Consider the following 17,217-nt stretch of genomic DNA (forward strand, 5'->3'; position numbering starts at 1 on the left):
ATAAAGAAAAGTTGCATTAGACACAGTGTAATTCCCAGTAAAGTTCAATACCTCTCATAAGCTCGGAGGCGTTAAAACTTGTTTGATCATTTCATATTAGAGTTAACCCTAAACTCAGCATTAATCTAATACTTGTCACTTTTTACTAATTAATCTAGACAATTACGGATCTAAACAATTAGATGACTAGAATGATTCATAAACAATTTAAGTGGCCAACAGAAACTGAAATCAAAATCAGATATTCAATTTAACACAGAACTGATCAAACTAAACAGTAATCATAGTCAAACATAGTGCCTAATGATTAATCATACGAAAAGGTTACGTCTTGCGAAACTGAAATCTGAGTTTTTAGCCGGACATGGCTAAAAACGGATTACAAACAGTGGAAATAGAATCTAAACGATAAATCTTACTAAACTACGAATAAAAATCGAATCGTCTCCTTTAGATTTGCGTTCTTCACTTGAAAACCTCTGAAAATCGCCTCTTAATCGCCAGGAATCACCAATTAGGGTTACTGGAAGAGTATCAGGCTGTATTTATACGTCTAGCTGTCAAAACACCGTACCTGTGATCGCAAGGGGCATACCTGCGATTGCATATATCACCCAAAAACGCATCACGAGATTTTTTAATGAAGTACGTTGCTATTTCGACGCAAATTGACCAACCTGCGATCGCAAGGGCACAACCTGCGATCGCAAGTTTCTCTTTTTCTCAACTGATGAATTTTTTTGGCTCGACAATACCTCGAAGGCAACCTGCGAACAAACCTGCGCTCGCAAGGACATACCTGCGATCGCAAGGATAGAAGATACGATCGCAAGTTGCTTCTTTTGGCTCTTTTGATCGTCGTTCCTCCTTCCAAGCAGTTCTTGATCATTTCCCGGTATCCTTCCTTGGTCTAGACTCCAATTAAGCTCCTAAGCATCCACGAACGCATCCCGAACTTGCGCAATCATCCTTGTGCTCCAAATGGTCCTGAAAAATCATAACAAACGTGAGCAGTACGGGCATTCTTCAAAATTATCATGAAACACGAAATACATAAGAATAATCGGGAATTAGTTAGCTTTTTATAATGAAATACGTAGGAAATTGTGCTAGAAGATGCATATAAAATGCATCTAACAAACCTCCCCAAGCTTACACCTTACTTGCCCTCAAGTAAGGAAACGATAACTTTGGAAACAGAATTGGGGTTAAAGGCAATAGTGGGACAACCTAGACACACGTTAACTAAAACAAAAACTTAAATAATAAGAACTACCAAAGCTAAACATAAAGCATGCATGCAAAGATAAAGAAAATGAACAATGAACTAAAATGGTATGCAAATGAAAAACGAACAACTAAAATGAAACATGCTTCTCTTTTTTTTTCTTTTACGATCAGACTTTACATCGATATTGGGCTCCAATCACTAACACCAAAGCAACCATCCTGCTATCTTTCATGTATCACAGACTCCCAAGGTAAGGAAGGCCACAAAACGATGTAACACAATAATCCAACGCTAGTTTTATTTTAACTTTGCACCTTAATTAGCTTTATGAACGAAAATAACATAGTCCGGATCTCATGTCCTTAAGACTAGATGGCCAAGAATCAGAATCGACGCATCCTTAAGAACCCGCACGACCAAATCAGCTTTCACCGAAGCAGCAAGGGCCAACCCCCGTAGGAGCCCGAGCTCTATGCTTTCATTTTTTCGAGAGCCACAAGTATCATATCACACAGTTCTTTATTCGCCAGATGTAACTTTGGAACGGCTTCTAACTTGATTGAACTTTGATTTACACTTCGTTTTGAACTTGATTTCTTCAATCTTTTTTTTTGGAATTTCTTGAAGTTTCTTCAATTGAGCGCTTGAAATTCTTTGATTTGGGTACTAGATATAACGTTGTACCCTTTCTTTATTTTGACTGTGTGGATCTGATACTTAAGCTCTCTGTTACTGCGAGGGTAACGCGTGTCAACAAATAGGGCCATGTTTTGTGGGTTCAGAGTTGTCGATAAAGATTCTTTTTAAACATTAATAAGCAAATCATCCTAGAGCTGTTATTACCGCCCAGAAAACGTTTCAGTACGCTATTTTTATTATTATCTAAGGTCGGGGTCTCGAATCACGGTGTCTTGGGTCCCCTGGTTATGACATCTGATTCTATACTTCCAATAACAATCAAGTTGCTTCGTATTTTTTTCATTTTCAATTCTCAATATCCCACTTCATGGAGCTATCGTATGCAAAGATCGTCATCATCTCGTAATTTTTTTTTTTTAAATATGAAGAACGGAAAAAATTATGCAAGTGCAGAATGCAACAAAATGAAAATATTTTAGAAAAAAAAAACTAGGAAGAAATAAAATGACAATTAAAAGAAACATAAATGAAAAATCTTTTTGGATTTTTTTTTAAAGTTTTCTAATTTTTTTGGGGTTTTTTTTTTTTAAATAACAAAATAAAAACTTTTTACAAAAAGATAGGAAATCTCCTCCCCAAGCTTAAAAGTAAGCATTGTCCTCAATGCTTAGGGAGGAGTGGGAGACGACTACTCGGACGGAGGAACATAGCGACAGAAGAACTGGTCGCGGAAATCGTCGAAATCGTCGCGCAGACCTAAGAGCTCGTCACGATAGTCAGTAACCTGAGTGCTATACTGCTGATAGTCAAGGCGAAGACCAGTCATCGTCTGCTGAAGGGAAGCAATATCCCCACGGAGGTCAAGGTAATGCTGGTAAGTGAAGGGAGAGTTGGGGTGAGGGTGAGATGGCTGAGTGGGTGGGGGCTGATCCTGAAAGTCAGTATGCATAGGATCAGGCTGGGTAAAGGATATAGGTGTGGCGTCTGCGTAGTCTGGGTGCTGAGTGGATGAAGATGGTCGATCAGACTGTGGATGTTGTGCCCTACGTGGGCGAGGGGGTGATTGGATGTTCGAAGGGAGCACCCACACAGTGTCGCTAATGGGGTCAGCGAGAGCTATGACATCAGGTCCAGTGACCTTGAAATAAAGGGAGCGACCCTACATCCAAACATACCCACCTGGGGAATTACGTAGCATGTGCATAGCCCGTAGGGTCTGCAGGGTCAAACGGAAAGAATCACCTGCGAAAAAGGTGTACCCTGGATGAGATGGCACCGCGAGGGCGCGGGCAATGACAGAAATCAATCCACCACAGCGAATTGCACCGCGGGTGCGAAGGTATATATTTCTATGGAACCGTTTGATGATAATATCACCAAAATGCGGGCGGTGCGACCCGGTGATCATGCACCACAAAAGAAAAAGCTCGGCTTTGCCGGCTTTCGTAGTCTCAATCTGTGCATAAATGATATTGCATATAATTTTCAATGCAATTTTGAGAACAGGGTGCACAATACTGGTCTGTACGGATGAGGTTGAGTCATAAGACTCCAAACCGGTAATGGAGTACCAAAACTCGTGTACGTCAAAAGCGGGGGTGGGCTGGGATAAACTGGTGATAGGGGTATGGAAGAAAGTACATAACTGGTCGACGTGAATAGTGTGAGGGGTGCTAAAAATACGAAAAGCTATGTTTCCCTCATGATTTACCTCACTAAGCGTAGCTAAAAACTCTCGAGTCAATAGGGGACAAGTGGCAAAATCTGCAGCTAACAGGTGCTCCCAGCCAATATTGGCAAAAAGAGCGTGAACACCATCATAGATATGGAGTTCCCGCATGAGTGTGCGGTTAGGGACCCAGGCCTGTGGCATAATCTCGCGGTCAAGAAGCCGCTGGTAACAGTCAAGTGCGGCCTGCAAACCTAAATCTACAGTGACATTGTCCACCTGGACTGTGTATGACGACTCTGGAGCGTCAACCTGTCTGCGTGAACGAGATGGTCGAGGGGGCATTTTTCAAGGTGAATTGGGACAAGGTAGACACAATTTCCAGGTAAAAATAATATGAAAATAAGTATTTCTAACTACTCCCAAACGACCGCACAAATATATAACAAAAAAAGAAATTCAGTTTCAGAACGAAAATACATGACTGTGCGCTAGGCAGCATTATATTTTTCGTGCTGAAATTTTTTTTGATTTTTGAAATTCCGTTTGGATGAATCTCTTCTGAATTGCATTGTGAGCAAACGTTTCTACTTTTCGTGGTCTGCGGATAGCTAACGGAACGTAGATCTTAAAAAGAAACTCGCAAAAATTCAAATTTCAAAATGAACAAAATGAGATTTTTGGAGAATTTCAACCGTGAAAACATGATTTCGTTACCGTAGAGATGTTGTAGGAGTAAAATAGAAGAGATTGATACCTTTTTTTTCTTGATTTGGACGAAAAACAAGCGATTTTGGTGTTTTTGGTGAAAGAACTCGAAAATTAGAGGATTTTAGAGAGTGTTTTTGAAATGTGGTGGTAACAAATGAGGCCTGCGATCATTATTTATAAGGAAAGACATACCTGCGACCGCAAGGGGAGGACCTGCGATCGCAGGTTCTTCAAATATAGCCGCTGGCACATTTCTCGATGTTCGTAACGGTCAAAAATGAAGGAAAATTGATACCTGTGATCGCAGGTTTTAGGAAAATTGCTTCGATCATCTTTTTTTTACCGTTTAAAAAAATCCAGTGAAAAAATTGATACCTGCGATCGCAGGTTTGCTAAATAATGTTCGAATCGATTTAAAAAATGTGCAAAAGTGTTCCAGCCTCTAAAATTGATACGTGCGATCGCAAGGACAGAACCTGCGATCGCAGGTTTGCTTTTCTCGTAAAAAAATTGTCCCAAAAACTTCGATGACGTGCTGCGACCCTTATCTGCATAACCTGCGATCGCAAAGACTGGACTCGCGGTCGCAGGTTCCACAAAAACCTTATTTTTCAACTTTTTATAAAATCTCTTTGTTCCTTTTTATTTTAAAAACACGATTCAATTAAAAAGAAGCATCCTAAGAAGCTAAAAACACACAAAAATTAAAAATAAGTTGCAGAATTAAAATCAAAACAAATGCTCGGGTTGCCTCCCGGTAAGCTGCCCATTTTTTACTGTCGTTGGCTCGACATTGTTACTTGGTTCCCTTAGTTGCGGTACGTCGGGACCTCGACTACCTCCACTTCTTCATTTGTGACTTGGAACCCTTCGTAAAATGGTTTGAGACGATGACCATTCACTTTAAAGATTTTTTCCTGTTTGTTCACTCTTAATTTCTATAGCACTATGATCAGACACGTTAGTAACAACAAATGGCCCCACCCAACGAGACCTCAATTTACCAGAAATAAGTTTGAAACGAGAATGGTATAAGAGTACCTTTTGACCGGTAGTAAATACCTTTCGCGAGATCATCTTATCGTGAAACGCTTTCGTCTTCTCCTTATAGATTGCCTCGTTCTCGTAAGCATCATTCCTGATTTCTTCTAACTCTTGAATATCCAATCTTCTTTTCTTACCAGCCTCATCCATGCTCATATTCAGATTCTTGACAGCCCAATATGATCGATGCTCTAACTCAACCGGTAATCGACAAGGTTTGCCAAAAACGATTCTATATGGTGACATACCTATAGAAGTCTTGTATGCTGTCCGGTGAGCCCATAACGCATCATCCAATCGAATACTCCAATCTTTTTTTGACCGGATTGATGGTTTTCTCTTTAATGCCCTTGATCTGTCTGTTTGAAGCTTCAGCCTGTCCATTGGTTTGCGGGTGATATGATGTGGATACCCGATGTGTGACACCATATTTCTTGAGGACAGCTTCGAGGGTGCGGTTGCAGAAATGCGTACCCCGATCACTAATAATGGCTTTTGGTGTCCCAAACCTAGAAAATATATTTGTCTTGACAAAATCAACCACAACCTTGGCATCGTGGGTTCGTGTAGCTTTTGCCTCGACCCATTTGGACACGTAATCCACAGCAAGTAAGATGTACACAAACCCGAAAGAAGGCGGAAACGGACCCATGAAATCTATACCCCAAACGTCAAAGATTTCACATATTAAGATTGGAGTAAGTGGCATCTGATTACGAGATGTCAAAGACCCAGTCATTTGACATCTTTCACTGTTTTGCAAAATAGAAAAGAGTCACGAAAAATATGAGGCCAATAAAGGCCGCTGTCCAAGACTTTGCGTGCGGTTCGTTGCGGACCATAATGCCCTCCACAAGCTTCTGAATGGCAGAAATTCAGGATTGACTTGACTTCATCTTGAGGTACACATCTTCTAATCACCTGATCAGCACAGTGTTTCCATAGATACGGCTCATCCCAAACATATCTTTTCGCCTCCTTCTTTATTTTGTCTTTCTGGGCTCGGGTGAGATCTGAAGGAAGTTCTCTGGAGACCAAGTAGTTCACAATATCAGCAAACCAAGGAGGGTTCTGAACAGCGAATAGATGCTCGTCAGGAAATGTTTCGCGGATCGGTGTCGGGTCTTCAGGTGGGGTGAGCCGGCTCAAATGATCAGCTACCAAATTTTCTCTACCACTTTTATCCCTGATCTCTATATCAAACTCCTATAGCAGCAAAATCCATCTAATCAGCCTTGGCGTTGAGTCTTTTTTGGCAAGAAGGTAACGAATGGCTGCGTGATCTGAAAAGATTATGACTTTTGTGCCCAAAAAATACTGTCTGAATTTTTCCAATGCAAAAACAATTGACAGCAACTCTTTTTCAGTGGTAGAGTAGTTTGCTTGGGCGCTGTCCAAAGTCTTTGATGCATAATATATAACGTGGGGGACCCGGTCTTTTCTCTGTCCTAGAACAGCTCCAACAGCAGTGTTACTGGCGTCACACATTATCTCGAATGGTAAACTCCAATCTGGGGGCTGAATGATGGGGGCAGAAGTAAGAAGATTTTTCAGCACATCAAAAGCCTTCTTGCAATCTTCATGGAAGTCAAATTCAGCGTCTTTCTGCAATAACTGGCACATAGGAACTGATATTTTTGAAAAATCTTTTATAAACCTCCTGTAAAACCCTGCATAACCAAGAAAGGAACGCACTTCCCGAACATTCTTCGGGTAGGGTAAGCTCTTTATAACATCTATTTTTGCTTTATTGACTTCCAAACTTTTTTTTGAAACAATATGTCCAAGAATCAGACCTTGGTCAACCATAAAGTGACATTTTTCAAAATTTAAGACCAGGTCTGTTTCTATACATCTTTGTAAAATTTTTGTGAGGTTTTTTAAACATATATCAAAGGAGTCTCCATAGACGGTAAAATCATCCATGAAGACTTCTATGGTATTTTCGACATACTCAGAAGATATACTAACCATACACCTTTGAAAGGTAGCAGGTGCATTGCAGAGTCCGAATGGCATACGCCTATACGCGAATGTCCCGAAAGGGCAGGTGAAAGTCGTTTTCTCCTGGTCTTCTGGAGCAACTGGAATCTGATGGAAACCTGAAAATCCATCCAAGCAGCAGTAGTGGGATTTTCCAGCAAGCCTCTCTAGCATCTGATCTATGAATGGGAGAGGAAAATGATATTTCCGGGTGGCTGCGTTTAATTTTCTGTAGTCGATACAAACGCGCCATCCGTTCTGAACCCGAGTTGGAACCAGCTCTCCTTCTTTGTTCTCTACCACTGTCACTCCAGCCTTCTTAGGGACAACTTGAACTGGGCTAACCCACTTGCTGTCAGAAATTGGGTATATCATCCCAGCATCCAGTAATTTCATAACTTCTTTTTTAACCACCTCCATCATTGGTGGGTTTAATCTGCGTTGGGCTTCTCGCGATGGCTTATAATCTTCTTCCATCAAAATTTTGTGCATGCATAGAGATGGGCTGAGTCCTTTGATGTCTGCAATAGTCCACCCAATTGCGTTTTTATACTCCTTCAGAATTCTGATCAGCTCTAACTCTTCTTTTTCTGACAGCTTGTTGGATATGATAACTGGTAATGTTTCTTTTTCTCCAAGATATGCGTATTTCAGATGTTCTGGAAGTGTCTTCAGCTCCAAAATGGGGGCTTGCACTACAGAAGGGAAAAGCTTGGAGTTAGAAATTGGCAATTTAAGAGTTTGGGTACCATACCTCAACTTTCTCTGCTGGTCCATATGAGCTGCCATTTCTTGAACTTCTCTATCAACCACATAATTTTCTGATATAACCTGAGCTGCATTAATAGACAAATTTCTGTGGAGCATTAATGCTAGTGACTCACGGTTAGCAATCTCAAAATATTCTGCAGTTAGTGGTTCAATTACATCAATGAAATTAAGGGCTGAAACATTATCAGGGTAACGCATGGCATCATGGATATTGAAGTTGATAACTTCACCATCAAATTCCATTGAAAGGGTACCATCATAAACATCTATTTTGGTTCTGGCAGTTTTTAAAAATGGTCTCCCCAGAAGAATGGAACCTGAGTTTGGTGAGTCGTCATTTCCCATATCCAAAATATAGAAATCAGCTGGGAATATGAGTTCATTCACTTGAACCAAAACGTCTTCCAACACACCTTTTGGGTGCACCAGAGAACGATCAGCTAACTGAATGATAAATCCTGTTCTTTTTAAAGGCCCTACCCCGATAGTTTTAAAAAGTGAGTATGGCAAAACATTTATTGACGCTCCTAAGTCCAACATAGCTCGCGGAACTGAAAGGTTCCCCAACTTGCAAGGAACAGTAAATACTCCTGGATCCTTACACTTTGTGGGTAACCTTTTTTGTAAAATAGCTGAAACGTTCTCGCTTACTTTGACTGTTTCGTTGCCTTTTAATTTTCTTTTAGAAGTACACAACTCTTTTAAAATTTTAGCATATCGGGGTAGTTGTTTAATTGCATCTAGGAGGGGAATATTTACCTCAACCTTTTTGAAGAAATCCATAATCTCTTTATCTTCCTTTTCTTTTTTCGTGTTTTTCAGTCTTGAGGGAAAAGGAGGAGGGGTGATTTTCACTTCAGCTTCAGCAGGTCCATCCTTTTTCTGCACCTCTTCAGTTGCCTCAGATTCTTGCTCAACCACGATCTCTTCTTCCTCATCTTCTTTCTGATCCGGTCCTTTGTAGTTTTTACCACTTCTAAGGGTGACAGCACAAGCATTGTGCTTCGGGTTCTTCTCAGTCTGAGACGGGAATTTTCCTTGGGTTTGTGCTTCTAGTTTGCTCATGGAGTTCGCGAGTTATGATACCTGTTGCTCCAGATTTTTGCTACTGGACTTTGTTTCATTCTGGAAAGCTTGGGTACTAGTAGCAAGACTTTTAACTATGTCTTCCAAAGACATGCTGGAACTGCTAGCTTGTGACTGAACAGGTGGTTGCTGAAAATTGCTTTGGTGTTGATTCTGCTGAAAAGATTGCTGGAATCCAGGTGGAGCTTGGTATTGGTTTCTTTGTTGAAAGTTCAGTTGAGGTCTTGGCTGGAAATTGTTATTTTGAGGCCCTCCCCAAGCTTGGTTGTTGCGATGTTGATCAAATGGCCTTTGCTGAAATCCTCCCATAGCCTGCACAGCTTCCGTATCTTCTTGAAGTAATGGGCACATATCAGTTGGGTGCCCGGTTTTGCAGCGAATCCCACAAGGTTTGACCTTTGGTTCAATACCTTTTTCTTTTGTCAACAAAAGGACAGCTTTAGTCAATTCTGAAATCTGGGATTCCAGGTGGGCGTTGCTCATCTCCTTGACTCCTCTTGGATGGTATGGGTACCACTCTTCCTCAGTTGTTGAATGTTTTGATTCATTGGACAGCTTCTCTATTAATGCCCTGATCTCTGTTGGTGTCATGTCTGAAAGTGACCCTCCACTAGATGCATTTATTAGTCGCCTCTCCATAGGTATCAATCCTTCACAGAAACACTGATACAGTTGATAATCACTAATGTCATGTTGTGGGTATCGGACTAATAGCTTCTTGAATCGCTCCCAATAAGTATGGAGAGCTTCTCTTTTGCCTTGCTTTATACCCAAAATCTCTCTGCGTAGATTCGACACTTTCGCCTCGGGAAAATATTTTTCTAGCAAGAGCTTGGCGAGTTCATTCCAACTTGTTATTGAGCCAGATGGAAGGTCATATAACCACTCCTTTGTTGCATCTTGAAATGAGAAGGGAAACGCCCTGAGTTTGATCTGGTCTTCAGTAACTCCATGGGGTTTCATTCCAGAGCAGACAACATGGAATTCCTTGAGAAATTTATGAGGATCTTCATTCTCAAGGCCTCGAAATGGGGGTAGCAGATGGATTAAACCGGATTTAAGCTCAAAATTTCGAGCTTCTGGAAAGGTGATACACAAGGGCTGCTGGGTAACCTCTTGTGTTGCCCACTCACGGAGAGTTTCTTCAGCTTCATCTTCGTTCTCGCTCATGATGAATTCTGATTCGGTTTCAGAAGAATCTGTGAGTTCGGGTTTGTCTGAAGATGATGATGAGTATGTTTTGAACGGCTGTTAACGGGTGAGGTAGGTGGTGCTTTCGGAAAAGGTTGAAATGAGTGTTCAGGTTCGTTCCACAAGGGAGTGCCTTGTGGTATGGGTGAGGTTGAGGTTCCTGTTTGTTGCTTCCGAAGTTTTGCTTCCTTCTTTAGCTTCCTAGCAGTCTTCTCAATCTCTGGATCAAAAATCAGATTACCTGTATGTGAAGATCTTGGCATAAAACTATTAGTGTTTTACCGTGTCCCCGGCAACGGCGCCAATTTGCTAATACCGTTGTCGTACACGATTTAAACAAATAAAAGTATAAGATAAACTGCTTTATTGCACTAACAGGTAGTACAGGTAAGCAGGGTCGAATCCTCAGGGACACGTCCTAATGTTTACACCTCTTTGCGTAAGGTGTGAACTGATTCTTGATGAATGCAATAAACATAAAAAAGGGGGATTTTGTTTTTGAAAATTAAACTAACATAGATTGAAAATGACAAGAGAATGACTAAATTTAAAGTGAAGAAAATTCAAATAAGAGAAAGCAATTCCAGTTTCGCGGTGACTCCCCTAATCATATGATTAACCTTCAACACAATATTTGACTATGCACTTGTTTAAACTGGTACTAAGGTTCATTAACAAGCTCTAATGACCTTTATTACAAAAATTCATTTAATCAAAATAAGTTCTCTGAATTAAATCTAACTTTTTACTAAATTAACCAAACAAGCTCATGACTAATAAAGAAAAGTTGCATTAGACACAGTGTAATTCCCAGTAAATTTCAATACCTCTCATAAGTTCGGAGGCGTTAAAACTTGTTTGATCATTTCATATTAGAGTTAACCCTAAACTCAGAATTAATCTAATACTTGTCACTTTTTACTAATTAATCTAGACAATTACGGATCTAAACAATTAGATGACTAGAATGATTCACAAACAATTTAAGTGGCCAACAGAAACTGAAATCAAAATCAGACATTCAATTTAACACAGAACTGATCAAACTAAACAGTAATCATAGTCAAACATAGTGCCTAATGATTAATCATACGAAAAGGTTACGTCTTGCGAAACTGAAATCTGAGTTTTTAGCCGGACATGGCTAAAAACGGATTACAAACAGTGGAAATAGAATCTAAATGATAAATCTTACTAAAATACGAATAAAAATCGAATCGTCTCCTTTAGATCTGCGTTCTTCACTTGAAATCCTCTGAAAATCGCCTCTGAATCGCCAGGAATCGCCAATTAGGGTTACTGGAAGAGTATCAGTCTGTATTTATACGTCTAGCTGTCAAAACACTGTACCTGCAATCGCAAGGGGCATACCTGCGATCGCATGTATCACCCAAAAACGCATCACGGGATTTTTTAATGAAGTACGTTGCTATTTCGACGCAAATTGACCAACCTGCGATCACATGTTTCTCTTTTTCTCAACTGATGAATTTTTTTGGCTCGACAAAACCTCGAAGGCAACCTGCGAACAAACCTGCGATCGCAAGGACATACCTGCGATCGCAAGGATAGAAGATACGATCGCAAGTTGCTTCTTTTGGCTCTTGTGATCGTCGTTCCTCCTTCCAAGCAGTTCTTGATCATTTCCCGGTATCCTTCCTTGGTCTAGACTCCAATTAAGCTCCTAAGCATCCATGAACGCATCCCGAACTTGCGCAATCATCCTTGTGCTCCAAATGGTCCTGAAAAATCATAACAAACGTGAGCAGTACGGGCATTCTTCAAAATTATCATGAAACACGAAATACATAAGAATAATCGGGACTTAGTTAGCTTTTTATAATGAAATACGTAGGAGATTGTGCTAGAAGATGCATATAAAATGCATCTAACAATGCTGTAGAGATAGCCTTTGTGGCTAATGGTAGAGACAGCCTTTATGGCTGATGGTAGAGATAGCCTTGTGGCTAATGGTAGAGACAGCCTTTATAGCTGATGGTAGAGATAGCCTTGTGGCTAATGGTAGAGATAGCCTTTGTGGCTAACAGTAGAGATAGCTTGTATAGCTAATCGATATGTGCCAATGGTAGAGATAGCTTTTATAGTTATTTGATATGTGGTATGTGGCAGAAGTAGCTTTTATAGCTAATTGATATGTGCTAATGGTAGAGAGAGCTTTTATAGCTATTTGATATGTGATATATGGTAGAGTAGCTTTTATAGCTGATTGATATGTGATAACGGTAGAGATAGCTTTTTACAACTAATACGATATGTGTTATGTGGATTGTGTGTGGGGTATGCTCTGGGGGACTCACTAAGCTTTGTGCTTACGGTTTACAATTTTGGTTTCAGGCTGCATCGATTTGGAAATGAAGGGCTCGAATTGATCGTAGTGCACACACCTATGATTTCCGCAATGAATGGTTTTGGGACGAACTCTGATAATTATTTTACTTAATGATGATTTGGAATGTTTGAAATAAATGGTATCAATGTTTTAGATATATTAAAAATGAAATTTATGATTTCCGCAATGAATGGTTTTGGGACGAACTCTGATAATTATTTTACTTAATGATGATTTGGAATGTTTGAAATAAATGGTATCAATGTTTTAGATATATTAAAAATGAAATTTTTACCTCTGATTTTTGGGTCGTTACACACGATAAAATATTCTAATAAAACATCCAGTACTACATGACATAATGATTACATACATTATTTTATAGTTAGTAGTGATCGAATATGATCGTGATCTTGACATATTTATTATAAATATAATCTTATTTATTTAATAATTATTTATAATAAAATACTAATTAATTCAAATTTATTATATTTAAACATTTTATTTATCATAATATAATTTGTAATATTATTATAATGAAAAAAATATAATACATATTTGTTAAAATCTAATTAGTAGAGGCGTGTATTTGACAATATATATAAGTTAAGAAAATGGAATATTCTAAGAATATACTTTTTGGGGTAAAAAATAGGGTAGAAAATGGAGTATGGTTGGATATAAAATACTATTTACCCTATTTTTACTCCATTTATGGGGGGATGTAGATAGGTTGAAGATGGTCTAAGTGTAGTGTAAAAATATATATACCGAGTTTGTTGAAGTATTATTTAAGAGTAAGAAACTTCTATTTTCTTTTATTCCTTAATGCAAAATCATTGGGTAAATTTGTTAGGCGTGTCAAACCCAACAAATAAAGGGTACAAATGACTCCTTAAACACTACTACTATGCACTAAAAACGTAGTACAAGGTAAGTAGGGTCGATCCACATAGACACGGGACAAGTGTTTATACCTTTTTGCGTAAGGTACAAAAATGGTCACAGAATGGGGGGAATTTATAAGCAATGATTTAAAATATAGAATAAAGCAATAAGTAAATGATTGATTAAGTGAAATAAGTTCAAGATTTGTAAGTACTCCAACTCTATGCAAGACAAATTAGCAATGTGATTCCATGGATGACAAGATATTTGTTTAATTCTATCTAAGTTGGTACTTGAAAGTGTTAACAAGCTCTAACACTTCCCATTCACCACAATAATTAACCAAAACAAGCTCTTTGATTAATCCTAACCTTACTAACCTAATCTAAACAAGCTCTTAGAATTAGATTGAAAGGTTGCTTTAAACTTTATGTGAATGTTCCCAACAACACTCAATACTCCTCACAAGCTCGGGAGTGTAAAAGTGTGTGAAAAGATTTACACTAAATTCATTCAATAGAAATCAAATTAGTGCGTGTTACCTAGTCCAATTTACAAAACAATTACGGATTTTGCAATTAGATAACTTGAATGATCTAACCCTAATTCAAATGGCCAATAAGAATCACAATTAGAATCAAACATTCGATTGAGACAAAATCAAATTCACTAGATAGAAAATTGAAAGCAAACATCAAGTCATATGATTGAAATCACAACTAAAAAGTCAAGACATGAAGTTGGAGAAGCTAGGGTTCTAGCCAATCATGGCTAGAACAAGATCACAAATCTAGAAAATGAAATTAAAGTTCTTACAAAATGAAATCAAATGTTCCCAAGTGTTAATCAACTTCAAAATCCTCAAGAAAATCGCTTTCTCTGCTCCAAAAGTCGACCCCCCTCTTAAAAAAATTGGTTTCCCCCTTTAAGAATGGTGAAAAACTGCTTTAAAACCCGCATTTACGTTTACACGGCCCGCGTAAATTAACACTGTCGTTTACGCGCCCGCGTAAAAGCAAAAATACACTGTGCAGAAATCTACGTTTACACGGCCGTGTAAACGCAAGGCTTCCATTTACACAGCCGTGTAAACGTCTGTAAAGCCAAAATCTTCATTTCTTTGATATCTTGCTCCTCGGTGCTCCGCAAGTCCTGAAATTTTGTCCGCAACTTTTATTTACCTCCTCCAACAATATCCTACCTCCAAAAGTCCCTGAAATATCACAAAAGTATTTGAATGAAATTGCCTCATGAAAAATCCCGAAAAACATGCAAAATGCATGAGTTTAAGCCTATATGCAATGTACTTTTATGAAATAAAGCTACAAAATGGGTACATGAAATGCACCTAACAAATCTCCCCAAGCTTAAACCTTTCTTGTCCTCAAGAAAGAACAAGAAAATTTAAACCGGAGAAAATAAAATAAAAGAGAAGAAAAGAAAATCAAAGTTAAACTTTTTTTTTTTTTGAAACTTGATGCAAGAAATCAAAACAAACATGAAAACATATATCCAACCCAATTAACCCTGTTTTGTACCATAGTTGAGAATGTACCTGTCATGCCTTGAGTCAACTTGGCTTTAGTCTCAAAATATTATATGATAATAGAAATAAGACTTTGGCTACTCCCTAATACAACTCAACAGAATCAAAGATCACAACACTAATTCCCTTTCAATATCATCAAGTGAATTCTTGGAACAAATTATGGTCTTACTCTCGTGAAATTATATGTGACAAAACATGCTCAACCATCTTTGTTCATAAAATATAACAATGCCCGATTCCAGCTATTTGTTGATCAACAACAATCTTTTTCTGAAAAATCTTTTCTAAAAATTCCCTAATATTTATCCAGATTGGTTACAAACTTCAAACCACTTACACCAGTCAAAGTAATTTTCATTCAGTCCAATGTCATAAGTTCAAATCCAAGTCCAAGGGAATCTTTTGACAGCCAAGTATTTTTCCTAAACACAATATTCAATTAAACTATAAACACAATTATATACACACTTCTTAATTATATTTTTTACAAATAAAGCTCATGGCTTTCTTTGAAATCCGTGTAACGGGCTTCCAACCAACACATCTAAATCAAATGACCTTAGTGTGCTAGATTTAAAGAGATCCCTCGGGTTTACTTGCCCGAACCTCAAAGGCCACAAATTAGCTTTATTTGCTATTATTAAGTTCATGACTTTCTATGGAACCCATGTAATGAATTTTCAACTCAATCAGTCCCAAACAATTTAGCTTTAGGCGCTTAGATGTAAAACACCCCTCAGAGTTTACTTGTTCGAATCCCAAAGGTCACAGATTAACTTAATAATAGTTTTTTTTTTTTTAAGTAACACAAATACAAATAACTAAGTTAACACATAACACTCTTATTAATTTATTTATTTATTTGGCCAATTTCTTTATATTTTCGTCCTTGACTTTTCTATTGTGGGACATCTCACGGTCTATTACCGTGAGGACTTCTAAGACATTTTTCAGGGGACTAAAGGTTAACATGCAAAGACCCGTAAGTATAGTTGAAAGCTATGTCCCCAAGCAGGGTATATAAAAGGGAATTAGTAGAAAGGACTTTTTAGAGCGCTGGAAGGCTCGGGACATTGAAATTTTGCATTTTTTTTTATTTGGCATTTTAAGTTCAATTGAGCACTTACTACTCATAAGACCAGTCATATGTCCCAAAGAATTAACTCATACCTGCTGTTATGCTCCAATGTTGACAATCTTCTCACTTTCTGTTTTGCACAAGTAGCTTCGGGAGGTGTGTTCGTGTGTGATTAACTTGCTTTTAGATTTTTCAATAAAAAGAGCAAGCCAATTTCAAGGCACATGACTCATTTACCAGCTCAACTGTTTTGAAAAGATTCGGTTGCTTGGGATTGGATCAATTGTTTTTTTTCTTCAAAGAATGCAATGCAAAAATTTGGATGCAAACAAAATGCAAAGAAAATAATAAAAATTAGAATAGAAAGAAAATCTTTTTGGTTTTTGAAAAATTTTCTATGCAGAAAAATGAACAAGAAAATAAAAATTAATGTAATATGTACAAAATTAATGCAACCTACATGCAACAGAATTTATGCATGGATGGATTCCCCTCCCCAAGCTTAAAATAAGCATTGTCCTCGCTGCTTGACCAAACACATGATTAAGATCAAATCAAAGATTACTAGATGTTAAACACAAATCAAGTTCAAGTTACAACCTAACAACACATACTTAAGAATTCAGATTCGGAAATGATAATGAAATTAACCACACATGTCTAGGTTAAACTACAAATCAAACAAATGAAAATGAAATTAAAGTTCTTACAAAATGAAATCAAATGTTCCCAAGTGTTAATCAACTTCAAAATCCTCAAGAAAATCGCTTTCTCTGCTCCAAAAGTCGACCCCCCTCTTAAAAAAATTGGTTTCCCCCTTTAAGAATGGTGAAAAACTGCTTTAAAACCCGCATTTACGTTTACACGGCCCGCGTAAATTAACACTGTCGTTTACGCGCCCGCGTAAACGCAAAAATACACTGTGCAGAAATCTACGTTTACACGGCCGTGTAAACACAAGGCTTCCATTTACACGGCCGTGTAAACGTCTGTAAAGCCAAAATCTTCATTTCTTTGATATCTT

General features: G+C 38.2%; 1 protein-coding gene across 1 annotated transcript; it reads right to left on the reverse strand.

Moving 5' to 3' along the window:
* Positions 1-5,153: 5,153 nt before the first annotated feature.
* LOC145138910 (uncharacterized) lies at positions 5,154-5,540 on the reverse strand. Its single transcript, XM_079072912.1, has one exon. It carries the CDS (start codon positions 5,538-5,540, stop codon positions 5,154-5,156), a length of 387 nt encoding a protein of 128 aa, XP_078929038.1.
* Between the last annotated feature and the right edge of the window lie 11,677 nt (positions 5,541-17,217).

The sequence above is a fragment of the Lactuca virosa genome, chromosome 9 (assembly GCF_052849685.1).
Source record: "Lactuca virosa cultivar CGN04683 chromosome 9, Lactuca_virosa_CGN04683_v6, whole genome shotgun sequence".
Taxonomy (NCBI): domain Eukaryota; kingdom Viridiplantae; phylum Streptophyta; class Magnoliopsida; order Asterales; family Asteraceae; genus Lactuca; species Lactuca virosa.